Below are 22,911 nucleotides of genomic sequence, written 5' to 3'. Positions count from 1 at the left end.
GCGTGTAATTCTCGAAAAATGTATATTTTCTCAGTACGACGTGGTACTGATTGTGTTGTGTGAAGATGTAGTAAAAAAAAAATGAGTAAAACCGATTAGTTCACACGGCGGCTGTTGACCACTGCTAAAGTAGCAACAACAACAATAATAATAATACTTATAATATTATTGAGCCGTCCGGAAGGTTGCGTGTGGCTCTGAGATGGCATGTCGATGAACGTAAAAACAAAAATCAAATTGTTTACTTATCCTGCGGCAATAATAATTATTATCTTGATGTCAGCCGATTCGTCGAGATGTATCTATGAGTGTCTATAATGAACAAGAAGGAGTAGAATGATGTGTGTGGTCAGATGGTGTCGAAAAAGGCAACAGGGGATGATGGTCCGTGAAAGGTGAACTGACCTAACCTAACCTAAATGCAGCGAGGTCGATGAAGAAGTGAGTGTTGGATAAAAGACAAATGAAAGAAACTGATAGGGCCTATTAAAATAAACCTGTGGAGTGACTAGAAAAGATCAGAAATGAGTGTATAAAAACACAAGTTTGGGACCTGTGGAGAGAATCCGTCGTGACGGTTTGAGCAAACCGAAAAAAACTGTTTGGATGATTTAAGTAAAGACTTGTAAATGTGTGGTGTACATAGATGGCGGTGGTCAAAGATTTGTGGGCTGAGAGGATTTGGCTAGGCGAAGGGATATTCATGATGGTGATATTTGATTGATACAACAGGCTAAGAAATAAACCTGGTTCACACTAGTAAAACATGGTTTTTCAAACCCTTCCAATAAAGGATAACAACAACAGTTAATTTTATTTTAAGTGATAACAGTGAGTATCGATGCATACCATCGAATCAAATTTAAATGAATTACCAAGAACTAAGATTATTCCTGTCACCGAGTGTTTCAACGAGCCTTCGCCAAGTGTATTATAATATTAAAAGGATGTTGACTTAAATGAAATAAATAAGAAATCAGTGTACCCTTACTAATTTTTAATCCAATGTAATCCTATGTAAACAATGTGGCTGTTTTTATCAACCCACCAAGTCCCTAGGATAGGTTTCGAAACTCCCTGCTAGTATAAGATTGGTAGTTAAAAATATATATATTTAATTTTGGGGGCAAAGTGAAACAAGACACAATCGTTATGATAAACCCGCCCACTTCCCAATCGCGACCAAGCAGTGTGTACGATTGTCGGCGGTATATTTAACGCTTTTCAAGTATTTGCGAATTAAAAAAATAGGAAAACCATCTATACAAAAAAAAAAAAAAAAAAACCCACCGTCTTAAACGTGTACTACACTGTGGATAATATGGTTTCGTCCTTCGATTACGAAACAAAAGAAATTGATTATGATATTATCCAAACGCACACACAATGCACAAACGTAAGTCGTAAGTGATATTATGATATTATTATTATATTATACTTAATATAATAATAAAAATGTAACGCCGGTATTGTAAACAATTATAATAAAAATATGTCAAAAATATTGTCCTTGTCTTGAAAAGTTTTAGACCGGCTCCTGTCGAACGACCTCGTCTCGAGTAGCAATAGGGAAAACATGCATCACCGCCGTTTGTCGGCAGCTAAAAATATTTCAAGCCCAATTATTACTATTATTATTGTTGTTATTTTTACATTAAAATGTAAAAAAACAAAACCATTTGCCGTGTCTTACTGCTACTGGCTGCACTAGACACACAAGGTACACACACACAATCTTCGGTTTACACAGCATTGTCTCTATTAAAAAGAGTACATTAGTCTCGCCCCAGTCGATTGAGACGTATAAACGGTTTTGAAATATGACCATAATATAATTTGCACATAATAGAGTGCACGCGCCTATAATCGGTGCATGGTAATTAGTTATAATCGTTGGGTTTGGATTGAAAATGCAACCCGAAAATAAATTAAAATACAAAAATGTGAGTATGGCCTCGGCTCTCGTCAGGGATCATACTCATTGCGATTACTTTAAAAAAAGAAACGCAATATTCATGTTAAAGTTTAACATATTATATAATATGTTTAGCTGAGAAGGCATTGTTTCTAAAAACATGTGTTCTAATTTTATCTCATATATTTTTTCTAAGCTGCTCAACCGATTTGTTCATTTAGCAAGTCTATCAATCAGGAATCGTACTTAAAAGGTACTTGACTGGGCTGGAAATTAAATGAAAAGTTCACCCCTTTTCACACCCAGACAATTTTATATATTTTTTAACCTTAAATTACAACGAGCCAAAACTTTTTTAGTTTTAAGGTTAAATCAAAAAAGATGGAAAAATCACACTTTGACCACTTAGACTTTAAAAACTTAGTATTGAACTTCAAGTTCCTACGGATCGCCAAGGTGTTGCTCAATTGAACTCCTATTCTATGAGAATCTATAAAACAAGTTTGACCACTTGGCATCAAAACAAAGTCTAAATGGCTGTGCTTTATTCAAAATTAAGAATCGCTAAAGTAAAATTTAATCAGACAAACAAAAATGGTATTTCTAACTATTGACTTTACTTTAGACACAAACACACAATTACCTTACTAGCTTGGACTTACACAAGACAACTGCAGAAACCCAATTCAGAATATGTGAATATATATATTATATTCTTGTTGTAAATCGCATTTCATTGAACGACCACAGACGTTTACCTTGCAAACAGTACACTATGCGCTCATACTCTCAAACGTTTTACTTAAGTATACTTAGTGTAATGTATAATATTATAAATTTATTCTGGCAACCAAACAGCGTCTCTGGTTGTCTTGCTATGTTCTATTATGTTTTAAGTCGATGACCATCTAACCAATGGACGATGACCAACGACCCACGACAGTTTTTTTTCTCTCGATTGTTTGTACAATATTTTATTATTATTATTACTATTGTTGTTATTATTTTCTCCACGATTGTCTTGTGGCCACAAAACACTCTGTCGGACACACCACCCAATAAGTCACGGATGCCTAAGTTTTTGTGTGTGTGTGCGTTTTGATTTTCGACGATTATCTGTATAATATGTAGTGTTCGAAGCAACTCCTCCTACCTGGTCGCCTGTCTTCAGGTTATTTATTTGCCATGTCCGTTTGTATATATTGTTTTGTACAGTGATGATAATAATAACAATAACAGTAATTGCGGTCATTATTTAACCATATTTGCAGGCCGCCGACGCGACGGTCAATTGTATCCCCAGTCTATATTTTACAAAAACATACAGAGCTGTAACATCATAATACACTGACGGTGTAACCACTTTAAATGAAAATAAATACTTAAAACACTGCAAATTATACCTAATCCTTATCAACTATACAGATCAATATAGGTAAATTTGTATTTCAATATATTTTCTAACACATGGTAGCTATAATGAACAAAATTGAAAATATATACCAGAGAAATGTAATTTCGCCATTCTGGTCACACTGCTGATCTCGCTTTTTTTGCCAGCTTCATTGTATTTTACTTAATTGTAAAAAAGTGCCATCTCTTCTGGTCTAAACAGAATCCAAGAGTATTGATTTAGGCAATACATTTCCTGAACCAACTACCTTTCCTTAGAACCACGATTGAAGACAATACGATTAGCCAACGGCCAGCGACAATACTGTCATTTCAAGAAGTTAATCCAATTGACATCTGTTTCCATTAACTACTAGCGCTCCTATCAGTGATTCAAGATAACAACCAATCGTAATGCTTTCTTAATAGTGGTTGAACATGTTGTCCACTTGGAACGCTAACATCTACTTAGTCTGCCATTTATTTGCTATTTTTGTACTACAATGAAAAACTGTTTGAGACGTCACCTTCCAATAGTAGTAATTCGATTGTACGATATGATTAGTATACACAGTTCCTTTTAGACTCGTGTCATCGGACTGTAACGTTTATAATTAGGTACAATTAGATTTCGTGATGGAGCGCTTCTTCGTTTAATCGAACGTAAAACCCATAAAAATGCACGTCTGTCACTGTACATCTCCAACAGAACAGTACACACTCAACAAGCGCCTCATTAATAGTACACTTTCTCAAGACGTTTTAGTTGAAAATAAGTCTGAGCATTTATTAAAAAAGAATAGATTTTTTAAGTTGTCTACTATGTTTAAATAACGCTGTTTGACTTAAGTCTGGAACTTTTCTTGAAGGATATCGCTTAGGGTACTTGAATTAAATTGGTTAAAGAATATACAAGTAGGAAAACGTTGATTAGATAATACACATAGAAATTACAACATGAAGTAATGAAAATATCTATTTTTGAAAATGTATATTTATCAACTCCAATATCCTTTTGGTTACTTTTATTTAAGGGTTTAGCCACTGTGCAGCATACAAGTCGGTTTACTAACTTTGAACCAATCAATATTGCATAAGATATCGGACTTATTAAAATTATTTTGTTTCATACATTTTAAGTTGACAGTTTGGCCAGTTTTAATAGATTTTTCAAAAATATAACCCCATCCCTTATGTGTGTGTAATTCTTATGAGTTTTATAATTATTCTTAATTTAAAAATTGGAGGTAGTATATCAGTTACCAAAAATAGGAAGTTCATAGCGATGGGGTTATATAGTTGGAAAATATATCAATTTTGGACTAGTAGCTATGAAAAAGAATAACAGCTATAACTGAAAGTGATAAAATCACTTTTAAATAAACGCTTCGATGCAAATCTGTGGATAGTAGGTTCAAACCAATACAGTCCAAACCGAGTACAGTGTATACCAGCACAGTAAACAAGTAGTAGTAGTATAATTAGTAAGTAAGTAAGAGAGGTCCAGTGTTTACAGATAAAAATACAAATATGGATAATATAGTTCCATTCTAGATCTACCTTCTATCTAATTGTCAGGCCTAAATCCCTTCAACTTTGCTTGAAAAGGTGCAATAAAAAAAAACATTTCCACCTCTCCTAGGGGAAGGGGTTCGTGATATCCGTTTGGATTGCTAAACAAGTCTAATGACTGATTGCATAAACGTTTAATGAACCAATAGATGTTCAATGGGGTTCCTCAATCATAATTTAACGGTCTGCGATTGGTACGTTAAATGTATTAACCCTTTATGCCACCCCGTATAGTATAGCTTTAAGGATATTGACTGGTTCACATATAGTGAATCACACTTTGTATAAAATATTGTGCGATATTATTGTCAACCGAAATTCAACTCCGTTTTTGTCGTGTCACCAACTCAAAAGTTTTACACGAACCGACAACACAGTGTACCCGACGACGTCGGTAGTAAAGTTTTTTATTTTTAAAAAATCTCTAGATTTATAATATATATTTTTTGTTCCGGCTCACCACGGGCCATTGATCACGTACACTGGGGCGATCCGGAAAAAAAAAGGCGACGCATCACGGCGGCCGAGGTTCCTTAGCCCGGCCACTTGTATTATGTTCATCGCCTTGCATGCTTTCCTTCGCTTGCACGCTCTGATTTCTACTCGGCGGGCACCCATCGCCTTCGACGGCATGCTTTAATCCGGAACCGAAGTGGTGACAATATCTTAAGAACCTAACCGAGAAGGTAATGTCACCTCGGCCAGGGTCACTAACCGTCCGAAAAATGCCCAAATTCCTTTTTAGAATAAATTAAGAAACAAAAAGTATTATAATTTAAACCGAGCTCGTGGCCAAGAACAGGGGCGGATAGCGGTGTTGAAGAAAATATGATTTTCGCCATCATTCCTTTGGCAACTGACCTCTGTTCGAAGGATTTTCTGTCAATTTTAAGTTTTAGGGGATGATGTTAACCCTTCACACACTTCACTGTGAATACAGCCAAGATAAGAGGCGGATAAGAGCACTGTGTCTAGGTAGGACTGCAAACAAAATTCTAAAGTAAGGTTATTTTTTAACCACCCTAATGGCCATTGACCATTCAGAATTGATTAATGATGAAATCATGTGAACAGGATATATAATATGTAGATTATTAACTATTACTAACTACGGTTTTCAATTAACTTATTTAATTGAGAATATTCAAAAACTAATCCAAAACTGGTTATCGACCAGTCAACATTTTTAGTACAATTATTCTTAATTAAAAAAGTTAATGAAATGTATGCGTCGTTACCATTTAAGTTTCAAAAGTCGCTATCAAAAAAACCTAGTTAGGAGTGGTGTAAAAACAAAAAACGGTGAAAAATTGAGATCACGTTGCATAAAAACACTTTGTAAAGAAAAAAATGTAGTTTCTCATTAAACCGAGGGAGATATCGATCACCTTGTATAATTATAAATATATAAATGTATAAAAAAACAAATTCATCATGTAGATATAATTTAAATTTTGAGCTTTTGTAATTTTTCAACAATATCATAAGTGTTTTTAATTTCTAGGTCAACTGAAATTTAAAAACCAACGTCTACAATTATGCTACAAGTTACTTCTTACTCACTAGCCTTCGCTCGAGTAAGATGTGAGCGTGGTGCACAAAAAAATTGTGAAAAATTAAGATCACATTGTATAAAAATAACACGAAAAAAGAAAATTAAATTCCTATTAAACCCTATGAGATATTGAGTGGTCCATGGTAAAAGAACCACCCAGTATGTTAAATCATACTTGAACTAGTTTCACGAATATGTTGTTTTTTTTTTGGGTAAATGTTGTAAAATTGAATTAAATCATTGATAAGGTTAGGTCAATTATTAACGGGAAGTAAAGAAAACAATTTTTTTCCATTTAAAATATTTCTTTGAATAAAAAAAACTACCTATCGGTCCCTGGCTCAGTTATTTTCCTGTCTAAAATTGTAACCTAACCTAACCTAACCAATCTTAACCATACCTAACCAAACCTAACCAAACCTAACATAATCCGCGTTTTGGTTATTGGTAATTTTCCTGTTTCTAAAATTCTCATGTTTTTTTATATTTATATTTTTTTTAATTCTATTAAACACTGGTGGTGTACTCACGTTAGTCCAATCGTCAAAAAACGTGTCCATGACTGTAAAATAAATTATTGCATCGATTCGGATAGCTGCGGTGAACGACACACAGTATTGGCAAAGGGATCACACGCGAACCACGACCGAGTTAATGATCATACTAGTATAGTGATTATTATTTTTATTGGAGAAACGGACCAAACGATCGACAGCAGCTTTATGATCTTTCGGTCTAGCCGAATGCACTAGAGAGATAAACACACAGAGAGATAGAGAGAGAGATACAGACTCGATATACGTTGTCGTAATACTGATGCGGTTGACATATTTTATTATTATAGCCTGTGTACAAATATATATATATATATATATATTTATTAGTGTAATATAATATATGAATATGTTATTACATGATTTACAAGCAAAGGTTTAAAAGGTTATTTTAGTGAGACGTAATCGCGATTTTCATTTAAAAACCTGTCGTTCTGCCAGTGCGATACGCAGAAAATGCCCACAAAGGTTATCACCGTCTTGGGTTGTAATATATTATTATTAAAGACTTTATATGCGTGTGTGATAATTCGTATTATGTACCGCATCAAAGAGGGCCGAACAAAATTAGTAATTATAACCAAAAAAAAAAAAAAAAACAACAATGTATAATCTACTCAATACTAAAAATGTATTGTCCACACAATTTTTAATTTAACACCCACAAAAATGTCCCACAAAAGTGTCTCTTCTTGTTCTTGACCTATGTCTTATAATATATATACCTACTCATATACAGAACTGCCAAAGTAGCAAAATCGCACTTGACTTATGTAATACAATTAGTAGCTTAGACTTCCAACGTATGATTCGTCGACTTTATTATGTTGTGTTAATACTTTTAATATCTACATAATATGTCTATTATTATTTACTTAAGTTTGTTATTTCACTATTAACTCATGCGTAATTAATTCGTTACTAAGTTATTTTTACTGTTTTACTTAAAACCTAAATTTCAATCTTTAATGATTAATAAATAAATTATTAAAAAGATGCCACACAATTGTATTATTATGGTATAAAGTAAATGAGTTGGCTCTCTTGATGATACAGCTCTTCCGAAAATTGTCTTACATTAGAGTTACTTACATCATCTGAAAGTCAAGAACTTTATATGAGCAATTAGTTTTTATTTAAGTAAAGGTAAAAAAGTAAAAGATAATAATTTTTCAAGCACTCATTTTGGTCTTAATAATCATGTTGACTTTCAGATGGTATAAGTATACTTCTCCTATGAGACAATTTTTAGGAGATCTGTATTGAGAAAGCGGAGACAGTTTTTTCTCAAAAAATTGTTTTTTAATGCTCTGTCAAGTATGCTGTGAAAAATAATTTAACTATCAAAAAAAAGAGTCAAATTTACTGAACCAATTACACATCACGGTTTAGCCTTTAAGATGAAATTTTTAAACATACATCCTCAAGAGAACATAGACATTTTTGTATCTTTAATTCTATTAAAACAATAAATTGTCCTAGAACCATTTTAAAGTGTTTTTCGGAGAGGCTAAGCTAAGTTTGAAAATTTGTATGAAAAATTGTTGTGTTAAACCAATTCAACGTTTCAATAAACACTATTGCTGTATTTATAGATCTTAGAAGGTTTTCAATACTTAATCGCATTACATTACATAAAGATATGGCTGCGATATATATAAAAAAAAAGAATTGGCAATTGAGAATTAATTTATAATTTTATATTTTATGAGAACTATGTCCACCGAACAAAATGTATTATTTAATACATAAACTGATTTCTATAGGATAAATATTTTATGAGTAAGTATAAAAAAAATGTGTTGTTCCATTGGCAAACATATTAACGTTAGCACTATGAATTATAGTTTTAGCAAAATTTCTTTTTTTTTAAATCAACAATAATAAATAATAATTATCAGTCTGCTCACAGTTGTACTTGAAAATAACCTCTGTGTAAGTAAAAAACGGTTATTGTTAAAAAATAATTCACAACGGATATAACTTGCAAATCTACAATGGGTTAATTTTTTGCCAAATCAATAAACAATTTATTTGAAGTTAGTAGATCAAGTTTTCGTTAGATTTACTTGGGAATTTTGTTCAGTGCATACCTTAGCCCAACCAAACACATGTGTTAACATTTTTTTTTTTTTTACAGACAATAAATTCCATTAACACGTGTGAATAACGGTCTGAATGTTATTAATTAAAATTTGAAGGAAAAAAATGGTCTTAATAACTAAAATATTAGTTAGCCCAAAGTAACCACCAAAGTATTTTTTCTTTCTACATATTTTGAGGTTTTGTGGAAAAATAATTTATGGAAACAATATGTTTTTTGATATTATACTTTGACGGTAAAATTAAAAAATAAAACCTTAAAACCCCAACAAGTACGCCAAATAGGTCACACGCTAAATGGGAGTCCACAAAAAAATATTGAAATGATCCTAACATTTTGTACAAACTCAGTTTGTTTTGCAACTAAAATAGTTTCTAAATTATTTCCAATTTTCAATATGTCAATGTTATAGATATATGATTGAACTATAATTATATCCTCTATTTGTGGCTACAGGGTTGGTTTTTCAGCTCCTCGTCGAAAATATAAATTGTAACAGTTGTTATAAAAAAATACTATGACTTTTCAAAATATTAAAACGATCGTTGATAATTACTTGTGTTGCTGTTCAATTCAGCTATAAAATCCTAAACAGTATTCCGGATGAGTGACAGAAAGCCTAAGGTTATATAATACATTATAATAGTATATTTTCAATACCATTATAAAATAAGATTGCGCCAAATAGGGGAGGTTAGGTTTGAGTTTATCGTTTAGCCGTATTTAATAGCAGTGTGTTGTCAGTCGAGTGGGATCGATGCGTTTTTAAGTCCATCTGACAATATTAACGTTATACACAGTAATCTCGGTGAAGAGCTTGAAAAAAACCAATAAGCCGACCAACGCGTTCAATGAGTATACAGAACAATAATAAAATACTTGCACACACACACACATTTAAAATATAATTTTGGCTAGTTGAAAAATAATACACAACAGACATTGTATTTAAACAGCATAATACAAATTTGTATAAGTATGACAAGCTTAAAAAAAATGTTTAAACGTAATTGTAAGATTTCTGAATTTTCAAATCAAAATAAATAATTTTTTTCTTAAACAAAAGACAGTAAAAAAAGTGCATTTGTTATTGGTAAACACCGAAACTGCAGTCTAGACGTCAAGAATTTACTATTAAACTTGGAAAAAAGTTATAAACACTTTGAAAAAATTAATAGTTATAATAATTTATTCCAATTGACTTTGGTTGTTAAATGTTTGTGTGGTGGTTTCCCAATTTCACTTGGTCCATATTGTTATTAAATTTTAGTTTGACAAATTTAGGTTTAACAAAATATAGTACATAGACTTTTATTTTTTTTGAAAACTTATTTAAAATATAACTTGTTTTTTTAAGCAGGATTGTAAACTCAACACTAATTTATTTTTTAAAATTATTTTAAATATATGTATCACTATTAAGGTAGCATTATTTTTATTTATCTCTATTTTTAAGCAATCGATTCAAAAAGAGTGAAAATTTAGGGTTAAAAATGTGTTTTTATGACATACAAATTTAAAGCTCTGTTGTGGATGAACTATATCAGTTAAAGTTCTGAAACTCTTCACTGCACTTCTAAATGTCAAGATGATTCTAATAAGACCCTAAATAACGGAATCCGGTTATTTTTAATGTATATTTTGTATCTGCTAGATACAAGCTCTTACCAATGAACTTAAAACTCAATTATCTATGTTTTATATAGTTAATAAGAAAAATACATCTATCTTGTCACTACTATTAGTGTGTAGGCATTTTGTTGTTTTTTCCTATTCAAAATTTAAGCTCTTAAAACTTAAAACATTAAATGCGTTTATTTCATGTCGATCACCATACTTTTAAATCAAGAAAGTAAAAAGTAATTTTTGTAAAACCTATGAATTCAAAACCGATTCAATTATGCAATGGATTTATTGCTATATAAAAAAAACCCTATCAATGTGTACATTTTACCAGCTAGGTGGTTTAAACATTTTCATTTAAAATAAAATCTAACGTTTTTGTGTTTGATTATTCATTTTTTTATTTCAATTTACTCGCTTTGATGCAATAGCGCTTTGACCGGATGTGTGTACAAACTATATACATATATTATGTATTATGTGTGTGATCTTTTATGTTATATTATTTTTATCACAAAACGATGATTGACATTATTGTGTAATGCCATCGGAATGGATTTATCGACGACTTAATATGAGAAAAAAAAAGCAACAGCAATAAAATTTAACTTGTCGGCCGTCTTTTATCGTATGATCGCTGATAATAGTTAATATTATTGGCCGGGGTCGAGTTAAGACGGTAATAATTTATACACGTTTCTAATCTCGGTCGATAATATTATTCAATTTTTGTATTTTGTATTTAATTAATTATTAATTTATATTGCCTGCGATGAGGTGTTGTGTCAACAGCGCACCTAATACATGTGATAATAATATTACTACTAAAGTTCAAAGATATTTTTGTAATACTTGATAAAATATCAACATCATCGTTTAGATAAAAGTATAATAATATTATACATAACACGTTTGGTCCGTAACTGCGCAGAATAAAAAAAACAAGCCAAAATATATACTATTTTTTTGTTAAATACTTTATCAAAATGATTTTTGATGTTCATAGCTTTTTTTATAATTTTTAACCATTGAGATGGAAATAATAGTTATTATAAAGGCTAAATTATTATTATTAATTACAATCGTGACTTATTCTATAATTGCTGGCTTCCTCATTTAAATATAATATGTAAATCTTAAAACCCTTATTTGTTAGTTTCTTGTATGTTTATTGTTAAAAAAGCAATTTTTAAAAAAAGGCTAAATTGCAATTTTATTACACCCATTTCAAAGTTTATGTAAATGTGTATTGTTGTAAATGATTAACTTTCCCTAAAGCTATTAAACTTGCAACGAAACAGATGCATTTCTGAATGCGTTCAAATCTCCAAGTAATTTTATAGAATTATATTTTATAAGATACTTTCCCGATTAGACAGGCTATGACTACTAAGTCGTAAGGAAAACTAATAATACTTGGGATACATTTTACTGAAAACCTGCGACATGTAACGTTTAATGTATATTTTGTAACTACATAAAACGTCACAGTTTCGGATTTTTTGTCAAATACTATACTATTTAATGAATTTAAAAAAGAAAAATAATTTTACATATCATTATACACTAACCAACTATCAATTCAGTTCCCGGTTGATTTGCATAAGTTTCAATGTGTTATTTTTTATTTATATAATTTTGTCAATGAGTTAAAGCCATTTTGGTTTATTTTTGACACAAAAGCCTGTCAAGATTTCAATTTTTGCAAAGAGATTCAAATTTGTCCACTACGTTACTGGATTATGTTACTGGGAAACCGATTTTCATTTTAAAAACCTGAGTTTCTTGTAATATTAAATAAAATAAATTTGACAATTTTTCAATACTAAAAAACATTTTTTTTTTACATAAAAAAGCAATAAATCCATTTCCCACGTGACTCGGTAAAGTAACCAAAGCACTTGTTTCTCTACACGGCAATGCCATCCTAAGTAGTCAACATTTTGACAGGCTTTTTTGGTTTTTGTCAAGACCTCAAAAACAAACACACCGCTTTCAATCCACTAAGGAGGACGTGATACCATATATATTTATTAAGGAGTTAGGTATAAGCAATTTATTGTAAAATATTAATTTTAAAGGTTAATCCTTTCTTCGTTTATTTAACAAAATGTTCTAAATTTGTTAATACATTTTAATTTTTTTATGCGTATATTTGACGTTATTTATTAATTTCATTTTTCTTTTATAATATTTTTTTTTACAGAGCTTAAGGTCAATTTTATAAGTTAATATTTTTAATTGGGAGTATTTTTTCTATTTGTATTTATTAATAAAAAAAAATGTAATTCATCTATTTTATATTTGGATAAAATTGTATTTATTTTTATCCAAAAAAAGTTTAGAATCTAATATCTTTTCTAGATATGATTTCGATTAACAAATTGATATCTTTATTCACGTAAAACTGTAATATCTTACCTATATAACATTTTGATTAATAATTAATGTAATTTATCTGTTTGTAGTTAGATTATCTTTTCTAGATACAATTTATATTAATAATCTATTACCATTTTTAGGTACAATTTTGATAAATAATCTAATATCTTTTCTAGATACAATTTAGATTAAAAATTTTAAAATCTTTATCCAGATAAAATTTGAATTAAAAATTTAATTTCCCATGTATATAACATTTTGACTAATAATCTAATATCTTATCTAGATAAAATGTCGATTAATAATCTAATATCTTATTTAACTATGTACAATCTTGATTAATAACCTAACATCTTCTCCAAATAGAATTGTCTGGTTATGCTATTTTCCCAACACTGAACTAGTGGTTTTTAGATTGCCAAAAACGTGTGTTATCAATAACTGAGTAAGGCAACAGCGTTTTGGAGAGACGACAAAAATATCATGGCATATCCCCGACTGACCTTTGAGTGTAACGCGTAATCCATGCAATCGCCGTACGCCGATCCGTTTTCGCTCTTGATCGACGGAGGACCGTTGGCGGCACACACTTCGGCCGCGGCGGATTCCCTCGGATACCACGGGTACATGATCCGAGGGCTATCAACGCATAGCTACACAGGCTCGTCTGTTGATTAGTAATTATTATATTGTCAAAAATCAAGCTGTAACACGAAATGATTGAATTTTTTTTTTTTTTAAATAGACGACAAAAGGCGACGGCGGTGGCGGTTCGTTCTCGACGTTTCTCGTTGTCGTGTTCACCAACAAACAGACGAAAAAAAAATTATAATAAGAAACCGCTATTTCGAAGACGACCAAGACGAAGACGGCGACGGTACAGATCAACACACGCGCGGTCGAGTGTGTAGCGCGCGCCAAAATCACGTGGGGGTTAGTAAGAACGGTTCAACGGCGGTGTGTAACGCGCGCGAGGAGCACCACTGTACCGGCGCTGCTGTTCTCACTGGGCTTGTGGGGCTTTAGGCGGCATCCGGCCACCGCCGTCGACACCGGCACGCTCTGTATATAAGTATATACAAGTTACACACAACTCAAGTATAGACTATAATTATAAACAAGTATTACTTACCAAACGACGGTCGGTTACACCCGGCGGGCGGGGGGCGTATTTCCGCAGACACTGTCTCTCCACCACTCCGAGCGCCGCTGCTCCTCCGACCAAAGACGTCGGATGTGGACAAAATAAAAAGATTAAAAAGTTAAACCCAAAAAAAGCTTCTACAGTGGGGTCGGGGCATAGTGGTCCCCAGGACAGGTCACGCAGGTCTACAGGAATTATCACAACCGAAAGTGGTAAAATCACTTCTGATTAAAAGCGACCTAAAAACTGAAAATTTCACATGTCATAGACCCATTCTAGATGTACCTTTGGTTTAATTTTCATACTTACACCTATAAACCCCTAACTTTGCATGAAAAGCGAAAAAAAAGAAAATAATTCTAATCCTTCTGGGAGAAAGGGTTGTACGATAATTGGTTTTTAGGTTGTCATCGTTTACTAACTATGTGTCTTAAGAATATTCTATAGACATTTGGAACTAATTGCACTATTTTCAAAAAAGATACGGACCGCCATTTTTCGGAGGTTATTCTCGATTTTGAATGGGAAGGGATAAACTTTTAAAATGTTTAGTCTAATAAAGTACCTTAAAGATACGATTTCTTATCTTAAGAGCTGCTACACGAAGAAATTGGTTCAGTGGTTTAAAAAATATCGTGGGTACAGATACAAAAATATAAAAATAAATAAATCACATCATTGTAAATACAACACCTTCTCAGCTATCGCATCGAAGCTAATATAAATCAAGCACGGTACAAACAAACACACTAAAGAATTACCAAAGTAAGGTCCAGTGTCTTTGCGTCGAAGCTTTTACTTGAATGTTATTTTATAATTTCTTAAACGGAACCCGGCGGTACCAACTTAGTTATCGGTTTTTTGTTTCACTCATCTGGTAGACTGGAAATAGAGAAAAATGTCAAGGTGAATATTTATGGTGTTCGTGCATAGGACACGGGGATGGATTAGTGATAAGAGGAATCCGACAATCCCTGGATAGCTGATAAGAGATTATTTATAAATTAAAAAAAAAAGGAAGAAGAAGACCGAATAAAGTTAAGAGTATCCACACTTCATGCAGATACATCAATACATGGATATGTATTGCAATCTAGTATCTCTAATATCTTATCTCTAATCTTTTATCTCTAATCCACTATCTCTATTAATTCACCTCCATAATCCATTATGACACTGTGACACAAAACGGGAAAGATAAATTTTCAGAATGGGGGGTCATTTTGATCATCAACAAATTAATTTGACTATCCTTATATATATATCGTTATATCCTTATATATCATAATATATCCGTATATATCTTTATATATCCTTATATCCTTATATACTCTTATATATCCTGCAACTTGATGTATCTGCATGAAGTGTAGATACTCTTAACTTTTTCTTCAGAATGAACCTCAGCCATAAGATATATCCATGTCAATAGATAAAAAGAGATGGTCAATAAGAATACCATCTTTGCGTTGAAGGAGACATTGGTCCATGAACACAATCTACATTTTAACTCAAATCCTTACGATTTTAGCATAATTCTGGACTCTGAGTCAACGCAGCTGAACAGGTGGTAATAAAACTAATACTACTTCCTAAACAAAACAACATACTACAAATACAACCAAATATATAAAATTCATTTAAATTATTTGCCAAGAAATCATTAAAAAAACAAGTACAGTATAAATCAAATATAGTATAAACCAGCACAGTAAACACGTATTGTATGTAAATGAGTAGTTGTAGTAAGTAGTAGTAAGTGAGTAAGTAAGAGAGGTATTGGATCTGCTGATTCAATCACAACCTGGAAATTGACTACAATCAAACTGTAATTTTCCCCTTTTTTTGGCTCCAGGAATTAGATACAGTTGTTAGTATCCATGTAACCAATTAGATAGCTTAATAATTAATGTACCCAGCCATACAATGTTTTGCCAATTTGTTGCCATAACTACTCTTTACCTATCCGAATAATCACACCTGAAGTTGACAAAAAGTGACATATTTCAACATAAGCCAATATGTACCAACCACAGATTGTTCAAAATTAAAAAAAATATATATATATATATATTAATTTTAGAAAAAAAATTTTTTTTTGCGATTATATTGATTAAAATGGTAAGCCGTAGGAAAAAACAGTCTAAATAGTACATGTCATATTATATACATATATATTGTTTGTAAGTACACACACACACACTGCTCACTGTCGCTGTCAAGGTTAACAGAGTATTATATTATAAGTACATATATATATATATATTTATATATATATACACCTCTACTTTGGCGAAAACCGACGACCAACACAAACGGAAACTGTCGTCTTGGTAACGACGGCCATTTTTTATATGTATATGTATATATATATATAATACAATAATTGGTATTTTTTTTATAAGTTTTTTTTTTTTTTGTTACACTTGTTGCTTATACCTCTCGAAGAGACCAGACTCGAAAGAATCTTTTAATTAATTTACAATCCCAACACCCGTCTAATCGTCTGCTACTCGTTTATTTATTTATTATTTTTTTTTTTATTCCACGATCCGTTAAGCACGGTGTGCGAGTTGGTTTTTATATATTTTTTTTTACCATGGGAAAAAACGCTGTTTACATTTATTATTATTATTGGGTATTTAAAAAAATATATATATTATATTACTTCACTTAACGCGTTAATACAACCTAAATACTATAATAACGCGATGCCAGCAAAAAAAAAAAACCATATTATACAGAGTGATTGTAGGAGTGGAAAACAAATGAGGGGAGGGCCGAAACCACCCCTTCCCCTTATGTACTTAAATTGCATTTGCATTAATGGTGTGTTTTTGTATATATTTTGTATTTATAATATAATATAAATTAATTATATAATGCAATATATATTACTATGACATGCTTATATGTATTTAAATTTTAAAGTGAATTTTTTTTTCTATCTCCATCTCTTTAGTTTTTCATCCCTAAATCCGACCCTGCGTTATTGAGTTAAATGACAAGACACTAATTTTCGCTTAAAACAATTGCAATTTTGCAGTTTTTCTTTTTTCGTAACATTTTAGTTTGTTTTTTTCTATAACATTATAAAACTACAAAATGTTAACCTTTCGACATGGATATGTCTTATGGCTGGGGTTCTTTCTGAAATAAAGTTAAGAGTATCCACACTTCATGCAGATACATCAAGTTGCAGGATATATAAGGATATAAGGATATATTCGGATATATTATGATGTATAAGAATATAAGGACAGACAAATTAATTTGTTAGGTAGGCACTTACTGACTAGCGAACCACGGAAATTGATTTATGAGAAATGTTATATATTGATAAATATAGCCAGTAAATCGATTATAGCCAGAAACTACTACAAAACGTTTGGCCAGAACATATAACTAGGACTATACTATCATCATATTATATCGTAAGGAGATTATAGATCGGAAATATAATAAAGTCAGGGCATATCCATGTGTTGATGTATCTGCATGAAGTGTTGATACCCTTAATTTGTTTTTATTTTTCCAGAACTCTGTAGACTTTTGGAACTTATAACGTTTTTATTATTTAAGTGCTTAAGTTAATAGAATAATTATCTGAAAACTTTGACTGGTCCATAAAGTTTAAGGCGGGAGTAAGGATGGAGTGCTACTTTTATCTAGTTTGACCGGTCATCATTTTCGGCAAATGATTCTTAATTTAAAAAGTCAATTAACTACAGCTACGTTACCGTTTTAGTTATAAAAGTTTATAGAGCTCTGGGGAAAAAAAATAAGAAAAAGATACAAATTTGAATATTGTAAAATAACATATTGAGCTAAACAGCTGTCTTTGAAAAGATAATCTACAATTAAATAGCAATCGTTTTAAGAGAAAATCAGTGAATTATCTTCAATAAAACACTCTGTATAATATAATGTTCATTAGTAGGTAAAATAAACTAAACCATTATCGCAAACGTGCCGCATCGGTTTTTTTTATTTTTTTCTATTAATTCATTACACGTCTCTTTCTTGCGCTTTCCTTTTTATTGCTTTATTAGAGCTAATTAGCTTATTATTTGCGCTTTTTATACGGCCAATCCCAACTCTAAATCGTGAAACATGTCAAAAGTGATTAAATTAAGCAAGATGGACATCAATATTATTATATCCAGAAGGAAGCCAATCAAACAGTTTTTATATCCCAAAAATAATAAAAATGTTAATATTTAAACGTTCTAAATTTTTAATACATTTTTTTGTCATTCGACGTTATTGTACTATAATATTTGTAAATTTTTCTTTCATAGATTTTTTTTTTTACAGAGCGTTGTGTTAATTTTGTTAGTTGATATTTTTTATTAAGGTATTTTTTCAATTTGTATTTAGATAAAATTGTATTTATCTTTATCTATAGTTACAATTTTTGATTAATAATCTAATATCTTATTTAGATACAATTTTGACTAATTATCTAAAATCTTTAACCACGTAAAATTTGAATTAAAAATATAATATTTTATCCTTATAACATTTCGATTAATAATCTAATATCTTTATCTAGATAAAACTTTGATTAATAATCTGATATCTTATCTAGATACAATTTTGATTAATAATTAATCTAAATCTTTATCCAGATAAAATTGTTATTAATAATCTATTTTTATTTCTAGATATAATTTTTATTAATAATCTAATATCTTATCCAGATAATTGTCTTTTGATTTTTTTGATGATAGATAATTTTGAATAACATTTCAATTATCTGTTATCTTACCTAGATAATTGTTGAGTTATCTTTTCCCAACACTGTTTATGCTTGACAAACAAAACACACACCATTGATATGTATACTAATAAGTATTATCATTTAAATTGTATGAACTTACCCATTGCTGTTAGTCTGGATTTAAAAAAATGTATTCCAATGGTATTATGTAAGCTTCAAAGGGCCAAAATGGAATTGTAAAACCTTTACTACAATAACAGATATTAATTACACAACATGAATAAAACTATGTAGTATATTAAAAAAAAAATATCAACAATGAGGATTAAGGATGGATTTTTTTTTGTAAAACTGTATTGCTAAAAATAGAAAAATAGATACTATGCGTTTGATAATAATAATTATTACGGCCACTTAATATACATAATATACATAATAATAATATAATAATATATAAAGTCATCCGCTCGTTACGAAAACTTAAGAACAATGATCTATTAAAAGATGATACGGTATTAGTGTCGAGTCATGATCGAATGGAATATTTTTTTAAAAATAGGTAAATAAAAATAATGGAAAGGAATAAGAAAAAAAATAAGTAACAACAAAGTCTTTGCATCTGACAACGCTACACATATTATATAATAATAATAGTAATAATATGTATATAATGTACAACACACATAAAGAAAAAGTTAACGCTATATGGAAGGTATATACAAGTGACTATCAAAAAATGATTTTTTTTTTTACATTTACAAATAATTATTACAAAATCTAAAAGTAAAAAAAAAAATTAAAAGTAGTTTCATTTACGTTTAATAATGTGTATAAACTTCTTATTTTTTTATTAGATATTATTTTTAGTAAGTTATTATGATATATCATATTCTCTATTCTATATATATATTATAAATGCATAAAAATACAATTATGAATTATTAATACTTAGCAAAATGGCATATTTACACATTTTATATGTTGAAATAACATTCAACCTTTATATTTAGTTTACATTTTGAGCATTTATTTTTATTTTTTGACAGTTGTACAGCTGTTATTTTTCAACTAAAATAAAGGTTTAAGCTTTTGCTTTGCTTAGGTTTTTTTTGTGCAATGTTCGGACTTACGTTTGGGTTAGGTGAGGTGAGGTTAGGTTTGGTGAGATTCTATGTAAAAAAAAAGGGTTAGGTTAAGTTAGGTGAGGTAAGGTTAGGTTAAGTTAGGTTTGAAAATTAGACAGAACAGTTGGATCTAACAGTAAAAAATCCGGTTAGGTTAGGTCTTCCTAAAAATCGGTAGTCAAACCTTTTGTACTTCTTTTTTGTTAATAAAAACCCTCCAAAAAAGGGGAAACACTATTGTGAGTCACAATTTGTGACATCCCCTATATATGCCCTATATACGGTCCGACCCCACTGCGCTGACTTTTTTTTTAGCCAAGTTGTTTTTTATTTTAATTAAGGGGATGGGTCGCGGTTCGATTACTAATAGTTGTTAAGAGCTGTGTGTGGGCAACAACGATTGCGGGCACCAGTAGTTCGTTGTAGGCCAAAAACAAATTGATCGAGTGGGCACCGTCTTATGGGAAACCGCGCTCCTCCTACACAGCGATTCGACACTCCGGAAACGACAACACTACATTGTATATTATCTACATAATACAATTATTATGTAGATATACAATTCAACAGAGCAAACGAGACCATGCGCCGAATCGGTGAAAATCTCTGCCGGTCCACAGACATAGTACACACACACACAATAAATTAGGTACAGCATAGCAGGTGCGAGCGCGGGTCATCCGGTGCCGGCGCACACGGCCGGCCAGGCGTGGTCCGACCCGCCCACTAAACGGCCGCGCATTGGCGCGGGCGCGGCCTAGGCACCTGTGTCGATTCCTCCGCTGCCGCCGCCGCCACAGCGGTAGCCGCGCTGGGCCACGGCGGTCGGCTGGTTCCCCCCGCGGTCCGGAAGTGGTTGCGGCTACTTCCACCCGACCGACGCCGCCGGATACTACAGGGTGATCTAACTAACGTAAGACACTCATCTTCTCTAAAAATATGATTATTTTAAGAATTTTTATTCGTCTAGACTTTTAGCCTACATATTTTACTACATTTTGCAAAATTTTTATCACCAATCCTTGTAAGCTAAAAAGGGGGATTTTTTTTTTTTAATGGCAACATATGTTTTTTAATTACATACATTTGTTGACAAAAAATAACATGTTAGCGTTTGAATTTTTTATTTTCATTTATCTGTTCATTGGCTATGACTTCATAAAGATTTTATTTTTTGACTGTATTTTCAATCGTTACTACAAAGACTACTCGTCTTCAGTAATCTGTAGCTGATAAGAACTGGTTGTCTATCATTATTTCAAAATCTTTTATAGTGACTTCCTATAGTTGTTAAAATGTTATCGCCACAATTGGACAATGCGAACATAAATAAGAATTTTATGTGCTACCGGTTTTGGAAAACCGAAGAAATATGATAATTATTAAGAGGAAATGATGTATCTTTACAAAGTCATAGCTAATGAACGGATAGATGAAAATAAAAAACTCAAACTCTAACATGATTTTAAATTTGTTGTCTACAAATTTATGTAATTAAAAACATATGTTGTCGTTTAAAAAAATCAAAAATCCCCCTTTGTGGCCTTTAAGGATTGGTGATAAAATACTGAAAAAAAATGTAGTAAAATATGTACCTAAAATTTTAGGGAAAATAAATTCTACTTATTATTGGAATGTATACTTTGACTTATTTGACATCATTATCTGCAATTAGAAATATATTTTAGCTAAAGGTAAATTGGCCATGCTATATCCACTTTGCCCAATAATATAAAATATTTTTATTTTCTACTAGAAAATATTGTCATATTATTTCCTAAATTAACATATTTTCTATTTTAACTGAATTAAACCACAATAGTTTTCATCAAATCTTTTAATAAATTCAATCAACAAAATCACAAAACACAAATAAATAAACAGAAATCTTTTTCTATAAAACATGTAAATAATAATAATTATTATTATTACAATTATTTGTAGCCAACATTGTAAAATTCGTTGTATAATAATAAAAAAAATTATCTACTTATAATGACTTGAACGCAAATGGGAAATAATTTATGAACGGGGTGAGTGGTCATAGTTGTGGCCACTTGACATGTGGAAGTGCAGTAAATAGTTTTAGAACTTTATCTTATATAGTGTTGAAATATATGTATCTTAATAAAGATACATATTATATTTTAAATAATTCTAGAAAATAAATTGGAGTGTTGGGTATCCTCTCGACTTCCTTTAAAGCATAACATTTTTCAAGAAACCCCTAGTTGGAATAACTGAATAGTTAAGCAAATTAAAAATGTATAGTTGCTACTTGCTTTGACTTTTGGTTGGCTTAACGATTTTGTTATTTATTTGGTGCACTCAGCAAAAAAAAAATATAATAATTTATAATTATCGTTCTCGGTTTAAGTAGAGAAAATGAGGCTCTGGCGTTTCTGGCTCTTTTATCATCATATCTTTTATTATCATATCTTATCAATGATAAGGGATTATGATACTAGGATAATTTCATATTACTATAAACTACTGCTAGTCTGTAAACTCATTGACGACCTAATTGATTGACCCGAATATACATTTTACTGTCTAGAATATTGCTTTTTTTTTTAATGTTGCTGCCGTCGAGCGCCTTATAGTTGTCTCCCACAACATTGAATTATTCTATTTAGCATCAGTTTAGCCGGAAAACCCTATAGCTACAAGTCAGTCACACGGCCTATTAACCAGAGCCGCGGTCACGGTTACCTCCTGTTTTTACACGGTGTAATATAATATATACCCTAATGGTGTTTTTTTTTTTTTTGATATTATTTTATTACTTTTTTTTTCGTTGGTCTATCTCTAATTTTAGCCAGT

At 31.0% G+C, this 22,911-nt stretch overlaps 1 protein-coding gene across 3 annotated transcripts in view; it reads right to left on the bottom strand.

The window, feature by feature from the left end:
• The window catches only part of LOC126847114 (zinc finger protein rotund-like), a 135,433-nt gene extending 121,430 nt beyond the window's left edge, over positions 1-14,003 (bottom strand). For 2 of the 3 annotated variants that reach the window (XM_050587174.1, XM_050587175.1), the window contains exon 1: positions 6,965-7,144. In XM_050587174.1, coding sequence (XP_050443131.1) covers positions 6,965-6,994 — 30 coding nt within the window. In that variant the 5' untranslated portion in view covers positions 6,995-7,144. Of the gene's footprint in view, positions 1-6,964; positions 7,145-13,600 lie in introns of those variants that run through there. The other variant, XM_050587172.1, reaches the window with a different exon arrangement.
• Between the last annotated feature and the right edge of the window lie 8,908 nt (positions 14,004-22,911).

Source organism: Adelges cooleyi, unplaced genomic scaffold, assembly GCF_023614345.1.
Source record: "Adelges cooleyi isolate 19-005CV unplaced genomic scaffold, UGA_ACOO_1.1 ACOO_flye_CR_arks_rails_tigmint_CR_PRNA_9, whole genome shotgun sequence".
In the NCBI taxonomy this organism is placed as follows: Eukaryota; Metazoa; Arthropoda; class Insecta; order Hemiptera; family Adelgidae; genus Adelges; species Adelges cooleyi.
The sequence above is the reverse complement of the archived record's forward strand: the minus strand, read 5'-3'. Positions and strand labels throughout refer to the sequence as shown.